At 38.6% G+C, this 21,899-nt stretch overlaps 1 protein-coding gene across 5 annotated transcripts in view; it reads left to right on the top strand.

Moving 5' to 3' along the window:
* ADGRG6 (adhesion G protein-coupled receptor G6) overlaps nt 1-21,899 on the top strand; it is a 153,909-nt gene that overhangs the window by 112,952 nt on the left and 19,058 nt on the right. For all 5 annotated transcript variants that reach the window (XM_006066166.4, XM_006066168.4, XM_006066167.4 and 2 more), the window contains 7 exons: nt 2,804-2,923; nt 5,447-5,492; nt 6,219-6,325; nt 10,753-10,880; nt 11,644-11,912; nt 13,066-13,162; nt 15,376-15,659. In XM_006066166.4, coding sequence (XP_006066228.3) covers nt 2,804-2,923; nt 5,447-5,492; nt 6,219-6,325; nt 10,753-10,880; nt 11,644-11,912; nt 13,066-13,162; nt 15,376-15,659 — 1,051 coding nt within the window. The remainder of the gene's footprint in view (nt 1-2,803; nt 2,924-5,446; nt 5,493-6,218; nt 6,326-10,752; nt 10,881-11,643; nt 11,913-13,065; nt 13,163-15,375; nt 15,660-21,899) is intronic.

Here is a 21,899-nt window from a genome sequence, read left to right as displayed (position 1 = left end):
GGATACCTGTGTATATCAAACAGTGTGACCTATGTAAGAGAGAGCTGCAAGTTTCAAAGTCAGTAGAAATGTTTTTCACTGCGCTAGGCATCACATTTAGAAGAATGGCAAAGGAGGCTACAGGGAAGTAAAAGGAGGAACATGGAACTGTTTATAGTCATTAACTTGAAACACTTTAAAATGTTATCAGCAAATGCTTTAAGAACAAGCTATATACAATTTTTGAGTAAATTAACAATGTAAGTACATGCAATTGCTCTGAATGATTTAATAGCTACAAACACTTAAAAATGCATTTGTTAAAGTTGTTGGAGACGTGTAACAATGGCACCTTTTAAAATAATAGGACAGGACTTCCCTGGTGGTTCAGTGGTTAAGATGCCACGCTTCCAATGCAGGGAGCCTGGGTTCAATCCCTGATCAGGGAACTAAGATCCTACATACTTCCAGGTGTACCTGCCAAGCCCCAGCAAATAATAATAATACCAAAAAAAATGCAGTAGGTTTTGGATGCTGTGAATAGTGGGAGAAGAGGTCATTGAGAGGAGAGGTGGGCGCTGGAGGAAGTCCTAGTGTTATAAGATCAGTCACTGTTTCATTTTGAGTCTCATCTTCTCACGTGATGACCTCCTTCTCCTTTGGCATCTCCCAATCCTCGACATTGTTAGGAAACATATGTTTCCCTTTTAAAGTAAATTTATAGAAGACTGAAAAACATGGAAGGTTCTAATGGTACTCCCCTCAAAAAGGGAACGGAATAAGAGTATTTTTTTATTAATTAATTTTTATTGCAGTATAGTTGCTTTACTATGTTGTATTAACTTCTGAAAAGTAAAAGTATTAGTCAGTCAGTCTTGTCTGACTCTTTGTGACCCCATGGACTGTAGCCCACGAGGCTCCTTTCTGTACATGGAATTCTCCAGGCAAGAATACTAGAGTGGGTAGCCATTCCCTTCTCCAAGGGATCTTCCCCACCCAGGTCTCCTGCATTGCAGGAAGATTCTTTACTGCCTGAGCCACCAGGGAAGCCTTGCTGCTGCTGCTGCTGATGCTAAGTCGCCTCATTCGTGTCCGACTCTGTGCAACCCCATAGACAGCAACCCACCAGGCTTCTCTGTCCCTGGGATTCTCCAGGCAAGAACCCTGGAGTGGGTTGCCATTGCCTTCTCCAATGCATGAAAGTGAAAAGTGAAAGCGAAGTCGCTCAGTCATGTCCGACTCTTAGCGACCCCATGAACTGGAGCCTACCAGGCTCCTCCGTCCATGGGATTTCCAGGCAAGAGTACTAGAGTGGGGTGCCATTGCCCTCTCCGAGGGAAGACTTACGGCTCAGCAAAATGAATCAGCTGTATATGTATGCATATCCCCTCTCTTTTGGATTGCCCTCTCATTTAGGACAGTACAGTGTATCAAGTAGAGTTCTCTGAGTTATACAGTACATTCCCATCAGTTGTCTATTTTATACATAGTATCAATAGTGTATGTGTGTCAGTGTCAATCTCTTTAATTTCTCCCACCCCTCCTCTTTACCAGAAAGGCTGGATATCTCCAAACCATAGCCCCCTTATTGAGAGAGAGTGCACACAAACCTAATAAAAAGCTATATTCTGGGTGCTGAGAACTAGGTAGCATTGAAGGAATCCTGTAGTTATTCGAAAAGGGCTGATTTACAAGCTGTAATAGAGAAATTGAGGAGGTTCAACAAGAAATACAAAGGAAAAGAGAAAGTTATCATCACCTATTGTTCTCAGGCATTTTGCAGCACAGATTCATTACTTTAATTTCCTGACAACCTTAACTTTGAAGTGGTAGCTACAGACGCCATCAAGTGTACAATCGGAGATGGTAGGAGTTCTGCTGGAGTTTTAATCCAGTAGAATTACATTTAGGTTTACATTAGTAAACACTCAGGCTTCCCTGGTGGCTCAGCTGGTAAAGAATCTGCCTGCAATGCAGGACACCTGGGTTCTATCCCTGTATTGGGAAGATCCCCTGGAGAAGAGAAAGGCTACCCACTCCGGTATTCTGGCCTGGAGTATTCCATGGACACTGTAGTCCATGGGGTCGCAAAGAGTCAAACACAACTGAGCGACTTTCATTTCATTTCACTTTAGTAAACACTCAGGTTTCCTTAGAAGCTCAGACAGTAAAGAATCTGCCTGCAATACAAAAGACCTGGGTTCCATCCCTGGGTGGAGAAAATCCCCTGGAGAAGGAAATGGCAACCCATCTAGTATTCTTGCCTGGAGAATTCCATAGACAGAGGAATTTGGTAGGCCACAGTCCATGAGATCGCAGAGTCAGACACAACTGAGAGACTTTAGCTTCACTCACTTCACTTCTAGTAAACACTCAGACTGTTGTCATGAACCTGAAAGATGAATTGATTTTTATTTTTCACACCATATTTCCTTGTTATTTCTTTAGAGGAAAACAACTTCATCTACTTTTTATGGTAGGGAAATGATCTAACTGTCTCGCAGCTTTTTATGAGTGTGTATTATTTGTGAGTTTGCATTGTTTCAGATGTTAACTGGCTGACATCAGTCACAGCAGTCAAGAACGAAGTTTTATGAACATTATCTTACAGCATTGGCTCTAAGGTTCCTCCAATGTATTTATTATAATAAGGGAAATAGCAGAGCTCTTTCAGGAAAGCTAGCAGTTTGATCTTATAAACAGGATGTTCTATAACTGAAGATCTTAAGTGTAAGAAGTGCTGACAGATTGCTTACTTTGGAGCACCAAAATAAAATAAAAGGGTGTACTTCTGACTAATACACATTTTTTTTTTCTTTAAAAGGATGTAGGAACCAAGAAAGGCACCTTAGTGAGCTATGTGATGGCGTGCAGTATTGGAAACATTACTATCCAGGATCTGAAGGATCCTGTTCAGATAAAGATCAAACACACAAGAACTCAGGTAAAGAAAAGCTGCAAACAGCCATGGGACAGAGGCTGACTGTTTCATAGAACTCTGAGGCATTTTTTAAAACTTGGTTAGAAGTAACTTGTACCTTGTCGGGGGCTGTTTTCCACAAAGGGAAAACCAGCGAGTCTGGTAGTCCTGTAATGTCACAGTAGATGGTGGCCGTAGGATGAAGGAGGGAAATTTAGTCTTATCTAGGATTCAGTCATCTGAGGAGGAATAAGAGTGAAGGAAAGAGCTACTCCTTTTAAGAAACGACATATGATTTGATGCTTTCAAACGGTGGAACTGGAGAAGTCTCTTTAAGAGTCCCTTGGACAGCAAGGAGATCAAACCAGTCAATCCTAAAGGAAATCAACCCTGAATATTCGTTGAAAGGACTGATGCTGAAGCTCTAATACTTTGGCCACCTGATGTAGAGAGCCAACTCATTGGAAAAGATCCTAATGCTGGGAAAGATTGAGGGCAGAAAGAGAAGGGACTGACAGAGGATGAGATGGTTGAATGGCATCATCAACTCAATGGCCATGAGTTTGAGCAAGCTCTGGGAGATAGTGAAGGACAGGGAAGCCTGGTGTGCTGCAGTCCATGGGGTCGCAAAGAGTCAGACATGACTTAGCAACTGAACAACAGCAACAAATAATTATTGGATTGGCCATAAAGTTCATTCGTATTTTTGTGCCTCTTACGAAAAACCTGAACAAACTTTTTGGCCAACCCAGTACTTCAGCTAAATTAGATTTAGACACAGGGCACAATTGTGTCATTAAAGGTTTTTGTTGTCTTTTTAAAGTCAAGTGAAAGTTAAAGTTGCTTAGTTGTATCCGACTCTTTGCAAGTATAGCCTACCAGGTTCCTTTGTCCATAGAATTCTCCAGGCAAGAATACTGGAGTGCCTATCCCTTCTCCAGAGGATCTTCCTGACCCAGAAATCGAACCAGGGTCTCCTGCATTGCAGGCGGATTCTTTACCAGCTGAGCTACCAGGGAAGCCCTTTTAAAGTCAAAGATGACTGAAGCTGGGAAAGCAGAAGGGAAATAGGAGAAACAGGAGAGAGTTGACTTATTTGTTTGAGAGGTTAGTGCTTGTCTAAAATCTTGGCAAATGTTGCCTTTTTTTTTTTTCTGCTTCATCTGTTTATTTTATAAAATTATGTGGGGGTTCTTATTGTCCTCAGTGGCCTAACCACAGTGTTCCCCTGTTTTATAGAGGCTCCCAGTCACGGTTCGACTGTTAGGCAGGCAGGAAGGCAGGCAGGAAGTGACCCGGCTGATAAGGAGTAAGGCTTGGAATTGAAGTCTGCTAAGAATTCGCCTTGCTTTGTCACGGAACCCTCTGAGACTTCCCTGTTCTACCCTTTGGCCTCCTTTGTTTCAGCTCCTTCATCCATTAAGAATTTTTTTTTTATCGTGGTAGAATATGTTGTTGTTCCATAGCTAAGTTGTGTCCTACTCTTTGCAACCCCATGGACTGCAGCATGCCAGGCTTCCCTGTCCATCACTGTCTCCCAGAGCTTGCTCAAACTCACATCCATTGAGTCGATGATGCCATCCAACCATCTCATCCTCTATCGCCCCCTTCTCCTCCTGCCCTCAATTTTTCCCAATACCAGGGTTCTTTCCAGTGAGTTGGCTCTTGGCATCAGATGGCCAAAGTATTGGTAGAATATACATAACATAAAAGTTACTATTCTAACCATTACTAAGTGTGCAGTTCTGTGGGTACATTCACACTGCTCTGCAAACATCACTACATCCATCTCCAGAACCTCTTCATTTTCCCCAGCTGAAACTCTGTCCCCATGAAACACCTCCCATCCCTCCTCTCTCAGTCCTTGGAAATTGCCTTTCTATTCTGTCTCCATGAAACTGACTGCTTTGATATCTCATATAAGTGGAATCATACAGTATTTGTCCTTTTGTGATTGGCTTATTTCACTTGGTATTTTCGAGTTCTATCCTTATGATAGCATGTATCATAATTTCCTTCATTTTTAAGTCTGAATGATATTCCATTGCATACATTCACGCACACAGACACACACACATTTTGCTCATCTTCATAATGGGTACTTTCGCCGCTTCCATCTTTTGGCGATTGTGAATAATGCTGCTCTGAGCATGGTTGTGTAAATATCTGTTTGAGTCCCTGCTTGCGATTCTTTTGGGCATATACCTAGAAATAAAAGAGAATTTTGAAGATGAAGTGAAATTTTAGTGTAAAGAGCTTCACTAAATGCTTAGAATTGCACTTTACGATGAGACATAATTAGTAACCTGCAGATAAATGGAGAAGGTGATGATTCCTCTGGAGCTATAGTTGATTTCCGTTTGAAGTCTGTGAGAGCAAACCCCTTAAACTGCCTGCTCTTCTTGGATTGTATTGCTGTGACTAATTGTGATCTATTCCTTTGTGAAAAGCTTAGCATTTTTACTCATTTCCCATATTCAAATTGTATGATTTTTTTTTCATTTATTTTAAACAGAGTTTCACATGTTTATTCTTATGTTAATATAGGCAATGGCTCATCCCATCTGTGCCTTCTGGGATTTGAACAAAAATGGTAAGTTTTAAAACATTGGCTGTCTTAATAACAACTGAATTTTAAACCTTGTTAGACACCTCCATTTCCTTTAATTCCATCTCAGATCAGAGTGAGTCACAATGTAAGTGTGATGGCAACTGAGCTGCAAAATTTAGTTTAGGTAGCTTGGGAAGAGAATTCTTATTACAGTAACTTTTTATTCATTTCAAGAAGAAATTGGCATATTTTACTTTGTTAGTATGTAACATATTTGGAAAGGAATATTCTTTTCATGGAAAGTGACTTTGAAATATATTAAATAAATTACACATCAATTCATGCATTAATATATTTATGTTAAATATGCTACATTTAAGTTAAATATATATTTATATAAAATATGATCTACTAAATAAATATGTCTTATAGATATACTCAATATACATACAGTAAATAAGTAAAATATATATTCAAATATTTTGAATTTTAAAAATTGACGTTTTTGCAGTCTCCCTGAGGAGGCAGTTCCATAGGACACAGTTGAAAACCACCACCTAATCTCTATCTGCCCAGCTCGCAATAACATCTTATGATTCCAGGAATCGAAATTATTTTAAGTATTGGCAGTTTTCAAAACAGTATCCATTTTGCAGATGAACTGCAAGACAAAAGAGCCTGAGGCCTAGTTCCCCAAGGGAAAGCTCACCCGTTCTGGGAAAGGAACTGATCGGCTGTCATTTTCACACTGTTGACTTCTTCCCACAGAAAGTTCTGGATTTTGGAACACTTCAGGATGTTTTGCACACAAAGATTCAGATGCCAACGAGACAGTCTGCCTGTGTAACCACCTCACCCACTTTGGGGTTCTGATGGTAGGGGAGGAATGTCTAAACTCATTTTGAAATGATATAATTGTGGAAGGCGTATTTCTTTTTGTGAGTCAGCCTTTATGGATTATGTGTTTGGGAAATTTTTTTCCTAATAATTTTCATCTATAGCCTGAAATCTTGATTCTTAAATAAGAATCTAACTGGCAGAGATCATATATTTAAAATGTGCAAGGTAAGTATAAAAAAGAATACTGTTCCCCCTACCCGCCCCCGCCCCCCCTCCTGCCATTAATAGTAATCACAAATAACCTCAGAAACAAGAAAATCACCATGAAACCCTTGAATTAACAGAGAAAGTTAGGGAGATGGGGAGAGAGATGGAGGGAGGGAGAGAGAGAGACAGAAAAGTTAAAGAGGGAGAAAATGTTGGGTTTTACTAGCATGGAAGTGAGCTGTGAAAAGTTTCATCAAAAATTGTCTTATAGTATATTATCACTCGTATGTTTGAATGGAACTTTGTACCAGGTACTGGTGATCCAGTTGTGACCCCAAATGACTGCAGCCCTATCTAGAGATCACGCCTGTTAGCACAGACTAGTAACTAGAGTAGTGTGGAGGCCTGCCAGAGAAATGATGGGTGTGACATTTCTCTCACAACTAGACCTTCCTCTCTTTCTTTCCTCCCTTTCTTCCTGCCTTCTTTCCCCTGGCCCTGGTTTTATCTCATTAGCCAGCCTGTCCAACAGTTCTAAGCAGAAATTAGATCGCATCAGTATGTTTTTTCAGCCCACCAAATTTTCAAGAGTCAATTTTCGAGAGTCATACAATCAGGAACTTGTATGACTTCATCCACAGACTTACGCCTTCATTTTATAATCTGGTATGCTAGTGTTTGTGTGAACATCTTTCTGGTATGAAATACACCATCCACGTGCAAACAGAGCACTTTAGTTTTTTAATTATCAAACCACATTTGTTTTTTAATTGAAGATGGGAGTAATGAGTGCCAAGGCAGTAAAGCTTTTCAAATTTGAATCACAGACGTCGGGTTATGTGTATCCAATCTGTCCCTTGAATCTTACACCCACTTCTAATGGGACTGAGAGGAAGCAGTGAGGGACTGTGGGGTGCAGTGAGTGACTGGCTCATGGATCTACTTGGCCTATGGACTGATAAATGGCCATTGTCATGAGGCAACCCGGCCCACTGTGATTTTCCTGACAATCCAGTACTTAAAGCTCTGAAGGATAAGACCATGTCATTTAAAAAGACTGACAATCATAGAAAATAACTTTTTAACTTTCCTCAAATATGAACATCTTCATTTACTGAGAGACCATGAAAATGAACAATTAAACTATAGCATGTCTTCCCTGAATAATTTTTTAAAATCCTGTCTTCTTCCATATTTGTCTTTTTGAAAAGTGACAGCATCTTTCTTTCATGAAATGCTGATTTTGCATCATTAATCATTTAGGTATACAAGCTTTAGCTTAATTTATTGAAGTATTTAACTGTGTGTGTTTGAGCAGGATTGTGTGTGTTGTAAATCAATATTAGATAAATAGATAGCAATAATACTATTCACTGTTCAGAGATGATTTATGAGTAACCAAAGTTTGGCTTCCCATTACTTTTTTCAAGTATTGTTTACATTATGTTATGAATTTATAATTATATATTACTTTTTCTGTTGTCATTTGATGAAATAATTCGTTTTACAGGTATAAGGGTATGTGCATTTTTCACTGCTCTCTTTCCATTTTCCATTGTGGCTGCTTTTATAGGATTATAAAGTTCTGGAAGAAAAACTTTCCAGAATTTATCTTTTCTGGTCATGCGCCCATATCCTTTCAGCGTTTCCAGACCACTAAGACATTGTTAAGAGTCTTTCTTGGTGTACAAACTCTTTATTCACTTGTGTAAGATATTCCTTGAGTCTACTTTGCCCCCTGACACATTCACCATATAATAAATTAAAAAACATACCCCAGATTCATATTATATCTCCTAATCTACAACATATGAAAGTTTTCACATCCTCTGTTACATGTATTTGTAGTAAAACCGATTTTCATATTTTTTGACATTAGTATGTTTTCATGTTGGCTAGTTCAGAGGAACAAATATTTTCATATTCTTCATTCTTTATATTCTTCATTCTTTAAAAGTACAAAACAGCATGAGAATTGTGTTTAAATGTGTAACTGTGAAGAGCATTATTTTATTCAATTTACATTTTAAACTGTGGCTCTAATCATGACTTGCAAGTCAACCACAACATCTAACAGAGAGCCGTACATTTTTCAAGAGGTAATAATGAGTCCTTTGGAGGTTCTCAAGATATTTCTCTGCTCCATCAAATCCTGGAGTAACCAGAATTTTGATCGGGGTAACCTACCAGTGAATCGAGTGGCCTGACTCAAACCCACCCCATGTGCCAGGGGAATCTCAGGTCCTCCCAGTGGTTTGAGGGATTCCTGGGAGAGGAGGGTAGGGATAGTCCTCTCTGACCCTGAGTCCCTGTGTCTGCTGAATTCCATCACTTTGTGCGTTTCTTGCTATCACACAGGTACTGTTACTTGCTCCTCACTGTGTCAACCAAACCTGGAATTAAGTCCCACTCATGGTTTCATGTAAATATACACTCATACAAAATGACTTCCTGGAGGTTTTTGTATGAACAGCAGATTTTATTGACATTTTGGTGACAATTAAAGAAAATTAACATTACAGAATGAAAAACTTATAAACTTTTTTTTCATAATTTAAGACCTAAAAGTTTAAACCAGATATTCCATGTTCCTTTTCCAAAAAGGCTCCATTTTCAAACATCTGTATAATGGAGATGCCTTTCTCCTCCATCCAAGGCTTGAGCAGTTGGTCTTAACTCAAGGTTTATCCCTAGTCCAATTCTCCATTTAAGGAAGAAAAGAAAGATTTTCCTATCACGCCTGAATTTTGCAAGTCTGCCTCCTTCTGCACAATGAAATTAAGGCTGTGTATTCACATGCAAAAATGTTTACTTCTTTTTAATCACAACAACCTCTAATAGTTAAAAAAAATTTTATTTTCTGCTGTGCTGCGTCTTCATTGCTGTTGGCGGACTTCTCTTTTTGGTGGCTTCTCTTGTTGCAGAGCATCGGCTCTACAGCGCAGGTTCAGTGGTTGTGGTGCACAGGCTTTAGTTCCCCTCTGCATGTGGAATTTTCCCAGACAAGGGATTGAACCTGTGTCCTCTGCATTGGCAGGCAGATTCTTATCCGCTGGACCACCAGGGAAGTCCAACGCCTAACACTTTTAAGTAACAACTTTTCAAGTGTATAAAAATCAAAAAACTATGACAACCCCCCACCCCCCCAAAAAAAACTCTTGGTCCTTCTCATTTATGATAACAGAAAAGGAAAGACCTTATATGTACCAAACTTTGAAATGACCACAGTAAGAGCCTCAGCACTATTCTTAGAACTGGGCAGCTATGTGCCAGCCAGCCTCTGGCTATCTTGGATGAGTCCCACCCTACCAAGCAAAGAAACCAGAGCCCACCTGAGGGCTTGGACACATGGGCCACAGTGGCCTCCATTTGAGCTTGGGACCCCAGCCCTGCAAATAGTAAGATCTGGTTATTTATAAGGGTTATTCATAAGGGTCTGGTTACTTATAATGCAAGACAATGACCTCCTTTCCAGTTTTTGTTAGGGGAACCAGTGGTTTTGCTCTTCAAGTTATACTGATGTGCAAAGAGCTTGGGTAATAGGTAATGATAAAAAACCATGTACAACTCTCTCAATAATGCTACATTTTTATTTCATGGCGTGATCCACAGAGTGCAATAAGTGGAAATTTCAATACAGGCATACCTCGGAGATATTTTTGTGGGTTCGGTTCCAGACCACTGCAATAAAGCAAATATCAAGATAAAATGAGTCATACAAATTTTTGGGTTTCCCAGTACATATAAAAGTTATGTCTGTACAATACTGTAGCCCGTGAATGTGCAATGTCATTATCTCTAAAAGGAAAAAAAAAAACAATATAGATACCTTACTTTAAAATATTTTATTGCTAGAAATTGGTCACCATCATCTAAGCTTCAGTTTATCAAGCAGTGACATCGAAGATCACTGATCACAGGTTACCATAACAAATATAATAACAATGAACTGAACAAGTTTTAAATATGATGAGATTTACCGAAGTGCAACACAGAGACCCAAAGTGAGCAAGTGTTGGAAAAATGTCTTAATTCAGAGTTGCCACAAATGTTCAATTTGTAAAAAGAATGCAGTGTCTGTGAAGTGCGATAAAGGCAAACAATTAAATTGAGATTCGCCTGTATTGATTTACACTGTTGTAGTTAGCCCCTAAGATGGAGTTGGATTCTAAGTGTTGTCATGAAGCTTCTACTAAAACAAAACAGGGTTATCATGAAAAGGGATTATTACAGCTGTTTCTCATGTTTTTGGTAGGACCTTCAAGGAACTGCCTCACAGTTGGATGCAAAAAACACTAAAATCCTCACCTTCATTACCTATATTGGGTGTGGAATATCTGCCATCTTTTCAGCAGCTACCCTCCTGACATATGTTGCTTTTGAGTAAGTTGTTTGTTTGTTTTTTTTTTCTATCTGCCAAATCCAGAGCGGACTGTTGCAAAACATAAATACGAGAATTGTCTCAGCTTTTAAAAAACATATATACACCTTGTGAATCATGTAGGATTCAGTTTTAATGTTCAGATTTCTCATGAGATGTATCATGCAACATGAGTTTCCCAGCTTTAGAATCTTAATTTATAGTTACTATATTTCTATTGATAAAATATATGTAACCCTGTTACATATGATTAGTATTTAAGTAAATAACAATTGTATGAATTGCTTTTTATGGTAAAAGATGAAAACACTTTTGTGAAAATACAAGATGAAAAAAAGATGAAAGCAAAATAAATCTTATAAAATTGGTTTTGAAACAGGAAGTCTTTTTAAAAAAGGACCCTGACCTCATTAGAAATCAAGAAATTTCAACAAATTTTAGGGAAATTGGTTTTTAACAAAAATATTTTTTCTAATAAATCTAGAATTTTTCCTGGATTAAAAAAAAAAATCAATCTGTTGTAACCAATTAGAAAATTTGGAAACAGTTTTGAAATTAGATTAGTATTTTTAAAAAAATGTTTATAATTTGCCTGGTACTCCTATATCTTTGGCCCTCCTCCCAGTGGAACCATGTCATAAAGATGGTACTGTCTAGGTTATTGCAGAGCTGTATAAGATGTGAATTAACTGCCTGTGCTTAAAAGATTTATTTACAATATCATTCTCATATATCTTTCTATTGCTCCTCCTTTTTTTCCTAAAGAAAATTACGAAGGGATTATCCCTCCAAAATCCTGATGAACCTCAGCACAGCCCTGCTGTTCCTGAATCTCGTCTTCCTCCTGGACGGGTGGATCACCTCATTTCACGTGGATGGACTTTGCACGGCCATCGCAGCCCTCCTGCACTTCTTCCTTCTAGCTGCCTTTACCTGGATGGGACTAGAAGCGATTCACATGTACATTGCTCTGGTGAAAGTATTTAACACTTACATTCGCCGGTACATCCTGAAATTCTGCATCGTTGGCTGGGGTAAGCGTCCTGCTTTTTTTTTTTCTGTCCTGGAAATCACTAGGTTCTCATAGGAAAATCCTATTTTGAAAGAATAGGACTGCTAAAAGAAACTTCAAGATTGTGAATGATATGCATTTGATATACATAACTGAAGGCAGGGGTGTTTTTAAAACGGTTCCACAGTCCTCACAAAAGTCACAATTAAAGGGAAAAAAAAAAAAAAAAAAAAACCTTAGCTCTTGAGTCACCACCAATTTATTTCCTGTGTCCAGAGCCAGCCCACCCAAGTCTGAAGAAGCAGCTGGCAGACAGTGGTGGATTTCCATTATATTTCAAAATAGAAAGGCCAGCTCAGACTCTTAACTATTCTTGCCCCTAGACACATGCCCATGTCTTGGAAACCTGAGCAAAAAGGTTATTTTTGTAAGTGCAACCAGAATACTGACAGAATTCTTGCTTTGAACTTCTTACCATGATTCCTCAGCCAGACACGGATGGCTGTGTTAGCTTGTTTACAGTCTTCCAATCAGGCTCCTTCTTTTATCTGGGTTCTGCATTGGGGCAGGCATTTTCAAGCTTTATCACAAATCTCTTTTTCAGATGGCAGGGGGGAAATGAGGCATTTGCAAGGTGTTCAGTACCTCCTTAGGAGTCAGTGAAGGCACCTTTCAGGGAATTCAGGTGGGGCAGCATTTCCCTACTGAAATATACATGCAAATCTATATAGATTCTCATGAGAGAAAAGAGATGACTGTAAAGACTTTCTGTCCCCATTGTTTCCCCTCAACTTATTCTGAAGACGTTTCTTTCTATAGAAAGGGGTAGAATGAAGCTGCACTTACTTTCCAACCTGAACCCGGTCAATCTAATAGGTGTCATCCATGAAACTACATTTTCTGGTGCTATGTTCAGTATAGAGCAGGTCCTTATACTCTAGTGGGTACCAGCAAGCAAACAGAATACTTAAGATTCAGATTGCTTCTAATTAGAGTTGGATGTTTTATACCACAAAGGGGATTTTATTGTTGTTTTCAACCAAGCTGCCAGTTCTAAGAAATTTGATTTTATAATATGGAGTGTTTACTTTCTTTTTTTCCCCTTGCCATTTTCAGTCTTATAAAGCAATTTCAGATATTTCAGAAAAGTTTCTGTCATGGTTTTGTTATAACAGGTGTGCCTATCTTAGTTGTGTCCATTGTTCTAGCAAGCAGAAAGCAAAATGAAGTCTATGGAAAAGACAGTTATGGAAAAGAACAAGGTGATGAATTGTAAGTAACAAAAGTTTGTTGGGAATTTATTTGTGATGAGTATTGTATGCTTCGTTTCCTGAAGTTTAGTGTGAGTTTTCATGCCAATAGTGAGCTTATTTTGGAAGGTTAAGTTGTATTTACATGTCTTTGCCAAGGCCTCTGCTATACCATACATGAATTCAGTTGAAAGCCCTGAACTGGGTGAGCTGCTTTTATGAATGTTGGGCTCTTCTCATCTGGAGTTCAGAAGAAGCATAAGATTCTCTCTTTAGACTTAGAAGATCCTGTCTCTTTGAGGAGGTTTCCTAATACTTCCACCTCGTTAAACCACATGCATCTTCCAGAGAGTTAAGTAGCAGCATCAGACAGTGAGGGATTCAGTAACAATATGATTATTGTGTGAAAGTGGAGAGAATGGATTTTGAATAATTTGAAAAATTCCCTTCAGACTGTGAGATTATTGAGGCTAAGATTTTTAAACTGTTCAGTTTTGGCAGTTAGTTTTCTTGTATTTTATGTAGCACATAATAAGTACTCAGTATTATTTGTGGGTTGACTGAATTACTGAATGAATGAAGAGCTTACTCCTGACTGTGATGCCACATTTCTGTGCTCATTTCATGGATGGATATCACTTTTATATCCAGTCAGTATCCAGTCCCTTTCCTCCTGGTCTTCCCTTTTATGTTTCCAAAGTAACATTCAAAAGCCCCCAAGAGAGCTAGTGAGAAGTAAAGGATCCAGGCCAGGAATTTCAGATTCTAGGGGGACTTCCATATAGAAAGTAAGATTAGCTCCAGGGGCAAGCAGTATCATTTGGGGACCTTTAAAATAAGCTATATTAAAGGTACAAGTCAGTGCATAAGTTCTAAATAAGGGAATATAAAAAGTATGTGAGTCAACTTTTACAGGCCTTTAAAGTACTGTGCCATCAACAGCTCTCATTAACTGAGAATTTACTATATGCCAGGAATCTTGTTAGGTTATAGGACTCAAAGATGTTCAAGACAGCTTTTGCCTTTGGGACGGTCAAATTATACCATGGTAGACACAACCTACCAAAATGATGACAATATGCCTTAGAATTTGAAGATTAATTGTCTTAAATAATTCATCTAAATATTTTTGGTACCTAAGAACTTGCATAGTATTAATTAGGTACTGGGGCATCCGCAAATTGCAGTATTTTAATTTTACTTTTAGTACCCTTTAAAATTACTTCCATCTATTTTGAGATATATATCATTCTGAATAGCCAGTGTATCTTTCCTCATCTCACAAGGATGTTATGATGTAAGCTTTTTATTTATGCATTAGAAGCTTCAGCATAAGAATAACAGAGTTATACAATAAGGTTGTGCCTCAATTAGACCAATTATATTAATAGGAATTATTTTGTTCCTAATAATGGAATCTACAATTATGTATGTCTTAAATAAGTAAGTAATACTCTTTACACATAATAAGAAACTTGGAAGAAGGCAATAACCAGCATTAATTTTGTGGCTGAAAATGTTAGGACCAGCAATCCTATAGCTCTCTTGGTCTTCCTTTCCTGGATAGAAGATGATGACTACAGCCACAGAGCTTGCATTCATGTTCAAAGCAGAAATAAGAAATAAGGGCTTTGCCAGTCAGTCTGTCAGGAATACCTCTCTTAAAATTCCTTAGTGGATTCTGCTACCATATCATTTTGTAGAACAAAGTCCACATATGCTCAGTCACTCAGTGGTGTCTGGCTGATCTCATAGACTGTAGCCCCATGGCTCCTCTGTCCTTGGGTTTCTCCAGGCAAGACTGCTGGAGTGGGTTGCCATTTCTTTCTCCAGAATGTCCACATGGCCACCATTTAAATAACAAAGGAAGTTGAGAAAGTTTCCCCCATCCTCTGGAGTGGAGGCCCAGAAGAGAAAGGGGATAGAGTGAGCCAAATGATAATGTCTTTACACTAAGTCAGAGTTTAAGAGGCTACCTTGTTTTCTTAATTGTTGACTTAAATAACTAGGTATTAAGATAATGACTATCCAAAAGAAAGCAAAAACAAAAACAAAAAACGTATGTAAACATCGAGGAAGAAACTGAGGTCCCCCCAAATGAAGTGACTTCCTAAAGGGACTTGAGGGGCATTTGAGGAAGGCCCATCTGTAAAGTATACAGAATCCCAAAGTAAGCCTCTTAGGTAAACAGGGCGTGAGGATTAACCTCTTTCTTTCTGTCTCTTCTCCTTGAAGCTGTTGGATACAGGATCGGGTCGTATTTTACGTGACCTGTGCCGGGTATTTCGGACTCATGTTTTTCCTGAATGTGGCCATGTTCATTGTGGTGATGGTGCAGATCTGTGGGAGGAACGGCAAGAGAAGCAGCCGCACGCTGCGTGAGGAGGTTCTCCGGAACCTGCGTAGCGTGGTCAGCCTGACGTTTCTCCTGGGCATGACGTGGGGGTTTGCTTTCTTTGCCTGGGGACCTTTGAATGTCCCCTTCATGTACCTCTTCTCCATCTTCAACTCGTTACAAGGTAAGATAACTGGTGCGTGCCTACTAAGTCGCTTCAGTCATGTCCGACTCTTTGAAACCCTATGGACTGTAGCCCACCAGACTCCTCTGTCTGTGAAATTCTCCAGGGAAGTATACTGAAGTGGGTTGCCACGCCCTCATCTGGGGATCTTCCCCATCCAGACATGGAACCCAGATCTCTTATGTCTCCTGCATTGGCAGGTGGGTTCTTTACCTCTAATGCCACCAGAGAAGCCCAAGATAAATGGTACCTGCACCATTTTCTCTTTCATATTTGAACGTATGTGCAGACAGCTTCACTTTTGAACAGACGCCATGCTGCGTTTCTAAGTCACTATTCCGAGTGCTGAGCACAGTTCCAGGCACAGAGTGGGTGCTCATGAAAATGGCCTTGAGTGAAGTGAAGAGGTAGAATGTTAGTTTATTTGTTTTCAGTGTTGTATATACCAAGCACCTAAAACTATGCCTAGAAGATAGTAGGTGCTCGGTAAATATATCTTGTTCATGAGTCAATATGAGAGGTGTCCAGCGGGAAGTGAAAGGGAGGCATAGAGGCTTTGTGGCTTCTTCACAGTTTTGCTGAGTGTTGGTGCTCTTCATGGAACCATGTGGGTGTAGCATTCTTGGCCAGAAAAATCTTTAGACTCTGTCAGGGTCAGAGAAATTCACTTTGATTCCTTGGCTCTAAATATAAATACCAACAATCTAGTTCAGAAATGCTTTTTTTTTTTTTCCCTAAGATATGGCAGTCAACTCAACAATCTAATAAATGGCTTGTTCTGTTTAGAAATATAAGGTTTCTTTCAAGGAGTTTCCTGTAATGCTTCTAAGTCCATAACACACAACCTAGTGTACTCTAGAGTGAATTTAGCTTTTTAAACCATTTTTATTAAAGAATAGTTGATTTACAATGTTGTGCCAATCTCGGCTTTACAGCAAAGTGACTCAGTTATACACATATATACAATCTTTTAAAAAATATATTCTTTTCCATTATAGTTTATCCCAAGAGATTGGGTATAGTTCCCTGTGCTATGCAGTATGACCTTGTTGCTTATCCATTCTAAATGTAATAGTTTGAATCTAATAACCCCAAACTTCCAGTCCATCCCTGTCCCTCTCCCTCCCCTTTCCCCACTGGCAACCAGAAGTCTGATCTCTACGTCTGTGAGTCTGCTGTTTTATAGACAGTTTCATTTGTGCCATATTTTAGATTCACAGGTAAGTGACATTGTGTGGTATTTGTCTTTCTCTTTCTGACTTCACTTTGTATGATAATCTCTAGTTGCATCCATATTGTAGCAAATAGCACTGTTTCATTCTTTTGTATGGCTGAGTAGTAGTCCATTGTATATACGTACCACATCTTCTGTCGATAGACATTTAGATTGTTTACATGTTTTGGCTACTGTGAATAGTATTGTTATGAACATAGGGGTGCATGTATCTTTTTAAATTATAGTTTTGTCTAAGTATATGCCCAGGAGTGGGGTTGCTAGATCACATGGTAATTCTGTTTTTTAGTTTTCTGAGGAATGTCTGTACTATTTTCCATAATGTATGTAGAAACTTACATTCCCACCAACGCTATTAGGAAGGTTCCTTTTTAGGATGAATTTAGTTTTGAACCTTAAGTGAATATGAAGTGTTTTTTTCAAAATTCAGTAACATTCTGTAAAACATTGATATACCCTGTATTGTTGTTAAAACTCCCTAATGTTGGAAGCACAATGAAGTCCACAGACTAGTAGGAATGAGGTGACAAAGCTCGGCATCTTTTCGAGCAGGGCATTACTACAGCTTACCTGAAGCTACTGGTCATGCACTTGAAGGTTTGTGGGGAAGGAATAGCTGACTAAAGCTGAATGACTCTGAGCTGGGATGAAAAGTGTGGAAATCAGGTCTGTGCTCCTCACAGGTGAGATGGCCTGAGCAAATGCTCCCAGCAGCTGTGTTCTAAGAAAAGTCTGTATTTACCTACAGGAGAGTTTTTACAGCTTTGTATCCTATGTATCTGTTTTGCTTATCTTCCTCAGTTTCCAACTAGTTCATGAGCTCTTGTTGTTTTAAAAACCTGTCACTTAAAAGGTGCTCGATAACTACTTGATAAATCAATCACTGCATTGGTAGATGAAGAAGGGAGGAGCTTGGGGGATGGCCTAAATTCAATCCGAGACTCTTCTGGCATAAACATGAATTAATTAGTTGAGCAAATTTTATTCAGATTCATTCTCCTTTGACAGACGACCTTTGTGGGCTCATTATCTTTAGTAAATAAAATAATAAGCCTCAAGTGCACCTCCAGAAGTTGGAAACTGAATAGGTAGCATATGAATACATCTGCACTGGGATCCAACTTTGTAAAGTGAGTTTTCCTCTGTTTAATCTCTTCTATAATATACAACATAAAAGTGCCTAGACAAATATTGACAGAAATATCCATTAACATTAGAAAATTCCATGGTTTTATATTTCAGGATTGTACATGAAAGGCACATTAATCTGCCAGCCCAACCTTGTTTTTGCTTTTAGAATTTCCTGGCAGTTTTCAGTAATCTGCAATAGTTACAGTTGTCTGTTCAGCTCTGTTTCCATTAATGAGACTCAGGATGTTTTATTTTTCCCAGCATAGGTCTCCTCTCAGGAGGGAAAAATGTTGTAAACCATCATCGAGTCAGTGTTCTTCATAAATCACTGACTTTTAAGGCTGATTTTAAATGATATAAATTCAGAACAGATTTCTGCACATTCAATGATATTAAAAACACCTTCTAAAAAGAAAATTTAAATTAAAAGGCAATGATACAGAGCACATGAATCTAACAATTCCTTACTGGCCAGACTTGTACAACAGCTTCTTCAGACACTATGGAAAGTCATTTAATGGTTTTTATTTGCGTCATTTTTGGAACCTTCTGTGAGAGGCTTGGTGGTTATTAAAAGTATATGATTTATTAAAAGAAGCATGTGAAATTTAGAGAGTTTAAAGAAAAAACTCCATGAATACATAATGAACTCAGGTTGAACTTAGGCAAACTATATTGTGTCGATGTCTTTCTGATATTCTTTATTCAAATACCCCCAAAATAAAACTTGTCCCTGTGTCTCATGGAGCTTATACTGTAGTAAGAGAGACTGAATATTGAGTGGGTAGCCTTTCTCTTCTCCAGGGGATCTTCCCAACCCAGGAATTGAACCCAGATCTCCTGCATTGCAGGTGAATTCTTTACCAGCTGAGCCACAAGGGGAGCCCTAGGAGAGACTGATGTTAATCAAATACATCACCACGTACAATATACATGGTGGTGTTGAAAGCATGTGACAGAAGACATGATGCCTACACTGAAAGCTGAAGGATCAATAGGAATTAACTAGATGAGAGGTGGGGGTAGGAGGTGGGTAAAAACTATTTCAGATAGAGGGCATTTCTTGTGCAAAACAATTGCTGTAATTGGTGATTATAGCGTATACTCAAGGCATTAAAAGAAAGATCATATAACCTGAGAACCAAGAAAGAGCAGGAGAGTAACAGAGCAGTGGGTGTGATACAGAAGGAAGGTAAAGGCTCTGTATTTTGATCTGTGTAAGAGCATTTAGAAGTTCTTGAAAAGTTTGAGGCCTGTGGACTGATACGATCGGATACACGTTTTGTAAAGGTGAAGCTGGACATAATGTGAAGAATAGATTACAGCAGCCATGTAGTGTCTGTAGATGAGAGGCTATGGCAATCAATGATCCAAGTAAGGTAAGATGGTTCAGTGTTTTAGACTGTGATGGGAATGGAGGAGCCTGAGATACATGAGCAGAGTCAAGAGAATTTGCACGTGTGCTAGTAACAAAACACTTAGCATTGGTTTGGTCATTAAATTCATACTTTTCTGCACTGATTAGGATAAGAAAGCTTCATGTTAATACAATATTGGAGTGATTTGAAGCCTGGAATTGCAAGAATTAGCAATGGCCAAAGATTAATAATGTAATGTAATATTCTGAAACCTAAAATTATGCCAAAGTGAAGTCACTCAGTCATGTCCAACTCTTTGCGACTCCATGGACTGTCGCCTACCAGGCTCCTCAGGTGACAGTCCATGGAGTTTTTCAGGCAAGAGTACTGGAGTGGGTTGCCATTTCCTTCTACAGGGGATCTTCCCAACCCAGGGATCGAACCTGGGTCTCCCACATTGCAGGCAGATGCTTTACCATCTGAGCCACAGGGAAGCCCAAAAAAGTAAATTTTAATTTTCTAAAATTTAGCTTATAGTTGAACATCTTAAAATCGGCAAGATCACAAGTCACTCTTGAGTGTTACAGATGTGAGGTCTGGCAGGGAGGACAGAAGATGTGTTTGAGCAGTGATGCCAGGTCATATGTATCAGAGGAATAGCTTTTGCTAGCAGATTTCTTTTCACTTTTGTGTATGTCTTTAAAAATTAGGTTCAAAGATGTTAAAAATCCACTTTATTTCTCAAGATTCTTAGAAATACATGTGTATATGTGTGTATGTACAAAGACATATACATGTATAATTATGTCTGTACTCATATTTGTGTAGCTTATGTATTAAAGCTTTATATGTGTATTTTTATTTTAGATGTTTTATTTTTATTTTCAATACTGTCTTTATTTTTTATGAATTTTTAAAGATACATTTATAATTGCACAATTTAGTTGCAAAAAATCATGTTAGCTGCATATCATAAAATTATTATAATCTGTGCAGCTCTACCTAAAATTTTGCCTACTTGAATAAGCAAATGAAGTCACTTGAATCCAGGCTGAAACAAGGTTTACTATTAACTGCTTTTCCACCATATATTGCTTTGTTCTGTTTCTCTTACTACTTCATTTAAGTTATATACTAAATATTTCATTGCATTTTTTATTCTAAGATGAATGGATAAATATACCTTCTCTTAACATGGCACAATTATGTTTCTAACTCTTTTTTCTATCTTTGCTGCTTTCCTAGGGTGAGAGTAGCAAAGCATTTTATTAGACATTTTAATTTATTCTAAAGAATATAACTTGAGAAAATCACATAGTATACAAAATTGTTATTCAAAAGAGAACAGATGTTTGACTAAAACACATCATAATTCACATGCCGGAGAACATTAGCCTATATGTCAAGAAATATAATGCCGTTCATCCTAAAGAAGTAAAAGGCAATTCTCTGGTTTCTGAGAGAATCTTGGCCAGAGCCCTCTTGGGCATCTATAATATATCCTTTGGTGATACTGATGTACTTGCAAGATTGAGTTATTGCTTTGAGATGCAGCCTGTGCACATTGCTACTTAATTATGCAAATTATAAATAGTATCTCAGACTGTATATTTTTTCATTACTGTACAAAAGTATTTGACACTAAGTGAAAAAGCTGGCTTAAAACTCAACATTGAAAAAACAGATCCAGTTCCATCCAGTCCCATCACTTCATGGCAAATAGAAGGGGAAAGAGTGGAAATAGTAATAGATTTTCTTTTCTTGGGCTCCAAAATCACTGTAGATGGAGACTGCAGGCATGAAATTAAAAGATGCTTGCTCCTTGGAAGGAAAGCTATGACAAACCTAAATAGCGTATTAAAAAGCAAAGACATCATTTTGCTGACAAAGGTCTATATAGACAAAGCTGTGGTTTTTCTAGTAGTCAGGAGTGGATGTGAGAGTTGGACTGTAAAGAAGGCTGAGCACCAGAGAATTGATGCTTTCTAATTGTGTGTGGAAGACTCTTAAGAGTCCCTTGACTGCACAGGCATCAAACCAATCAATCCTAAAGGAAATCAGTCCTGAATATTCATTGAAAGGGCTGATGCTGAAGCTGAAGCTCCAGTCTTTGGCCACCTGTTGCAGAGTCGACTCATTGGAAAAGACCCTGATGCTGGGAAAGATTGAAGGCAGAAGGAGAAGAGGGTGGCAGAGTATGAGATGGTCAGATAGCATCACCAACTCAATGGACATGAATTTGAGCAAACTCTGCGAGACAGGGGTGCCTGGTGTGCTGTAGTCCATGGGGTCAAAAACAGTCAAACATGACTTAGTGACTGAACAGCAGCAACATTAGATTAGGCTCCTCCAGTACGTAGGGAAGTTTAACTCTCCTGACACGGTTAACAGGATTTAAAACGTAGCCCCATACTGAGAGCTTAATCATCAGTTTTCCTTTTCCATGCATATGAAACAATATTGATTAATAGTCTCAGACATAATCAGTCCATCTTCTGTATGTATACCGTGCACCAT

Source organism: Bubalus bubalis, chromosome 10 (assembly GCF_019923935.1).
Source record: "Bubalus bubalis isolate 160015118507 breed Murrah chromosome 10, NDDB_SH_1, whole genome shotgun sequence".
NCBI classification, from domain to species: domain Eukaryota; kingdom Metazoa; phylum Chordata; class Mammalia; order Artiodactyla; family Bovidae; genus Bubalus; species Bubalus bubalis.
Note: the sequence above shows the minus strand (reverse complement) of the source record. Positions and strands in the feature narration are given on the sequence as shown.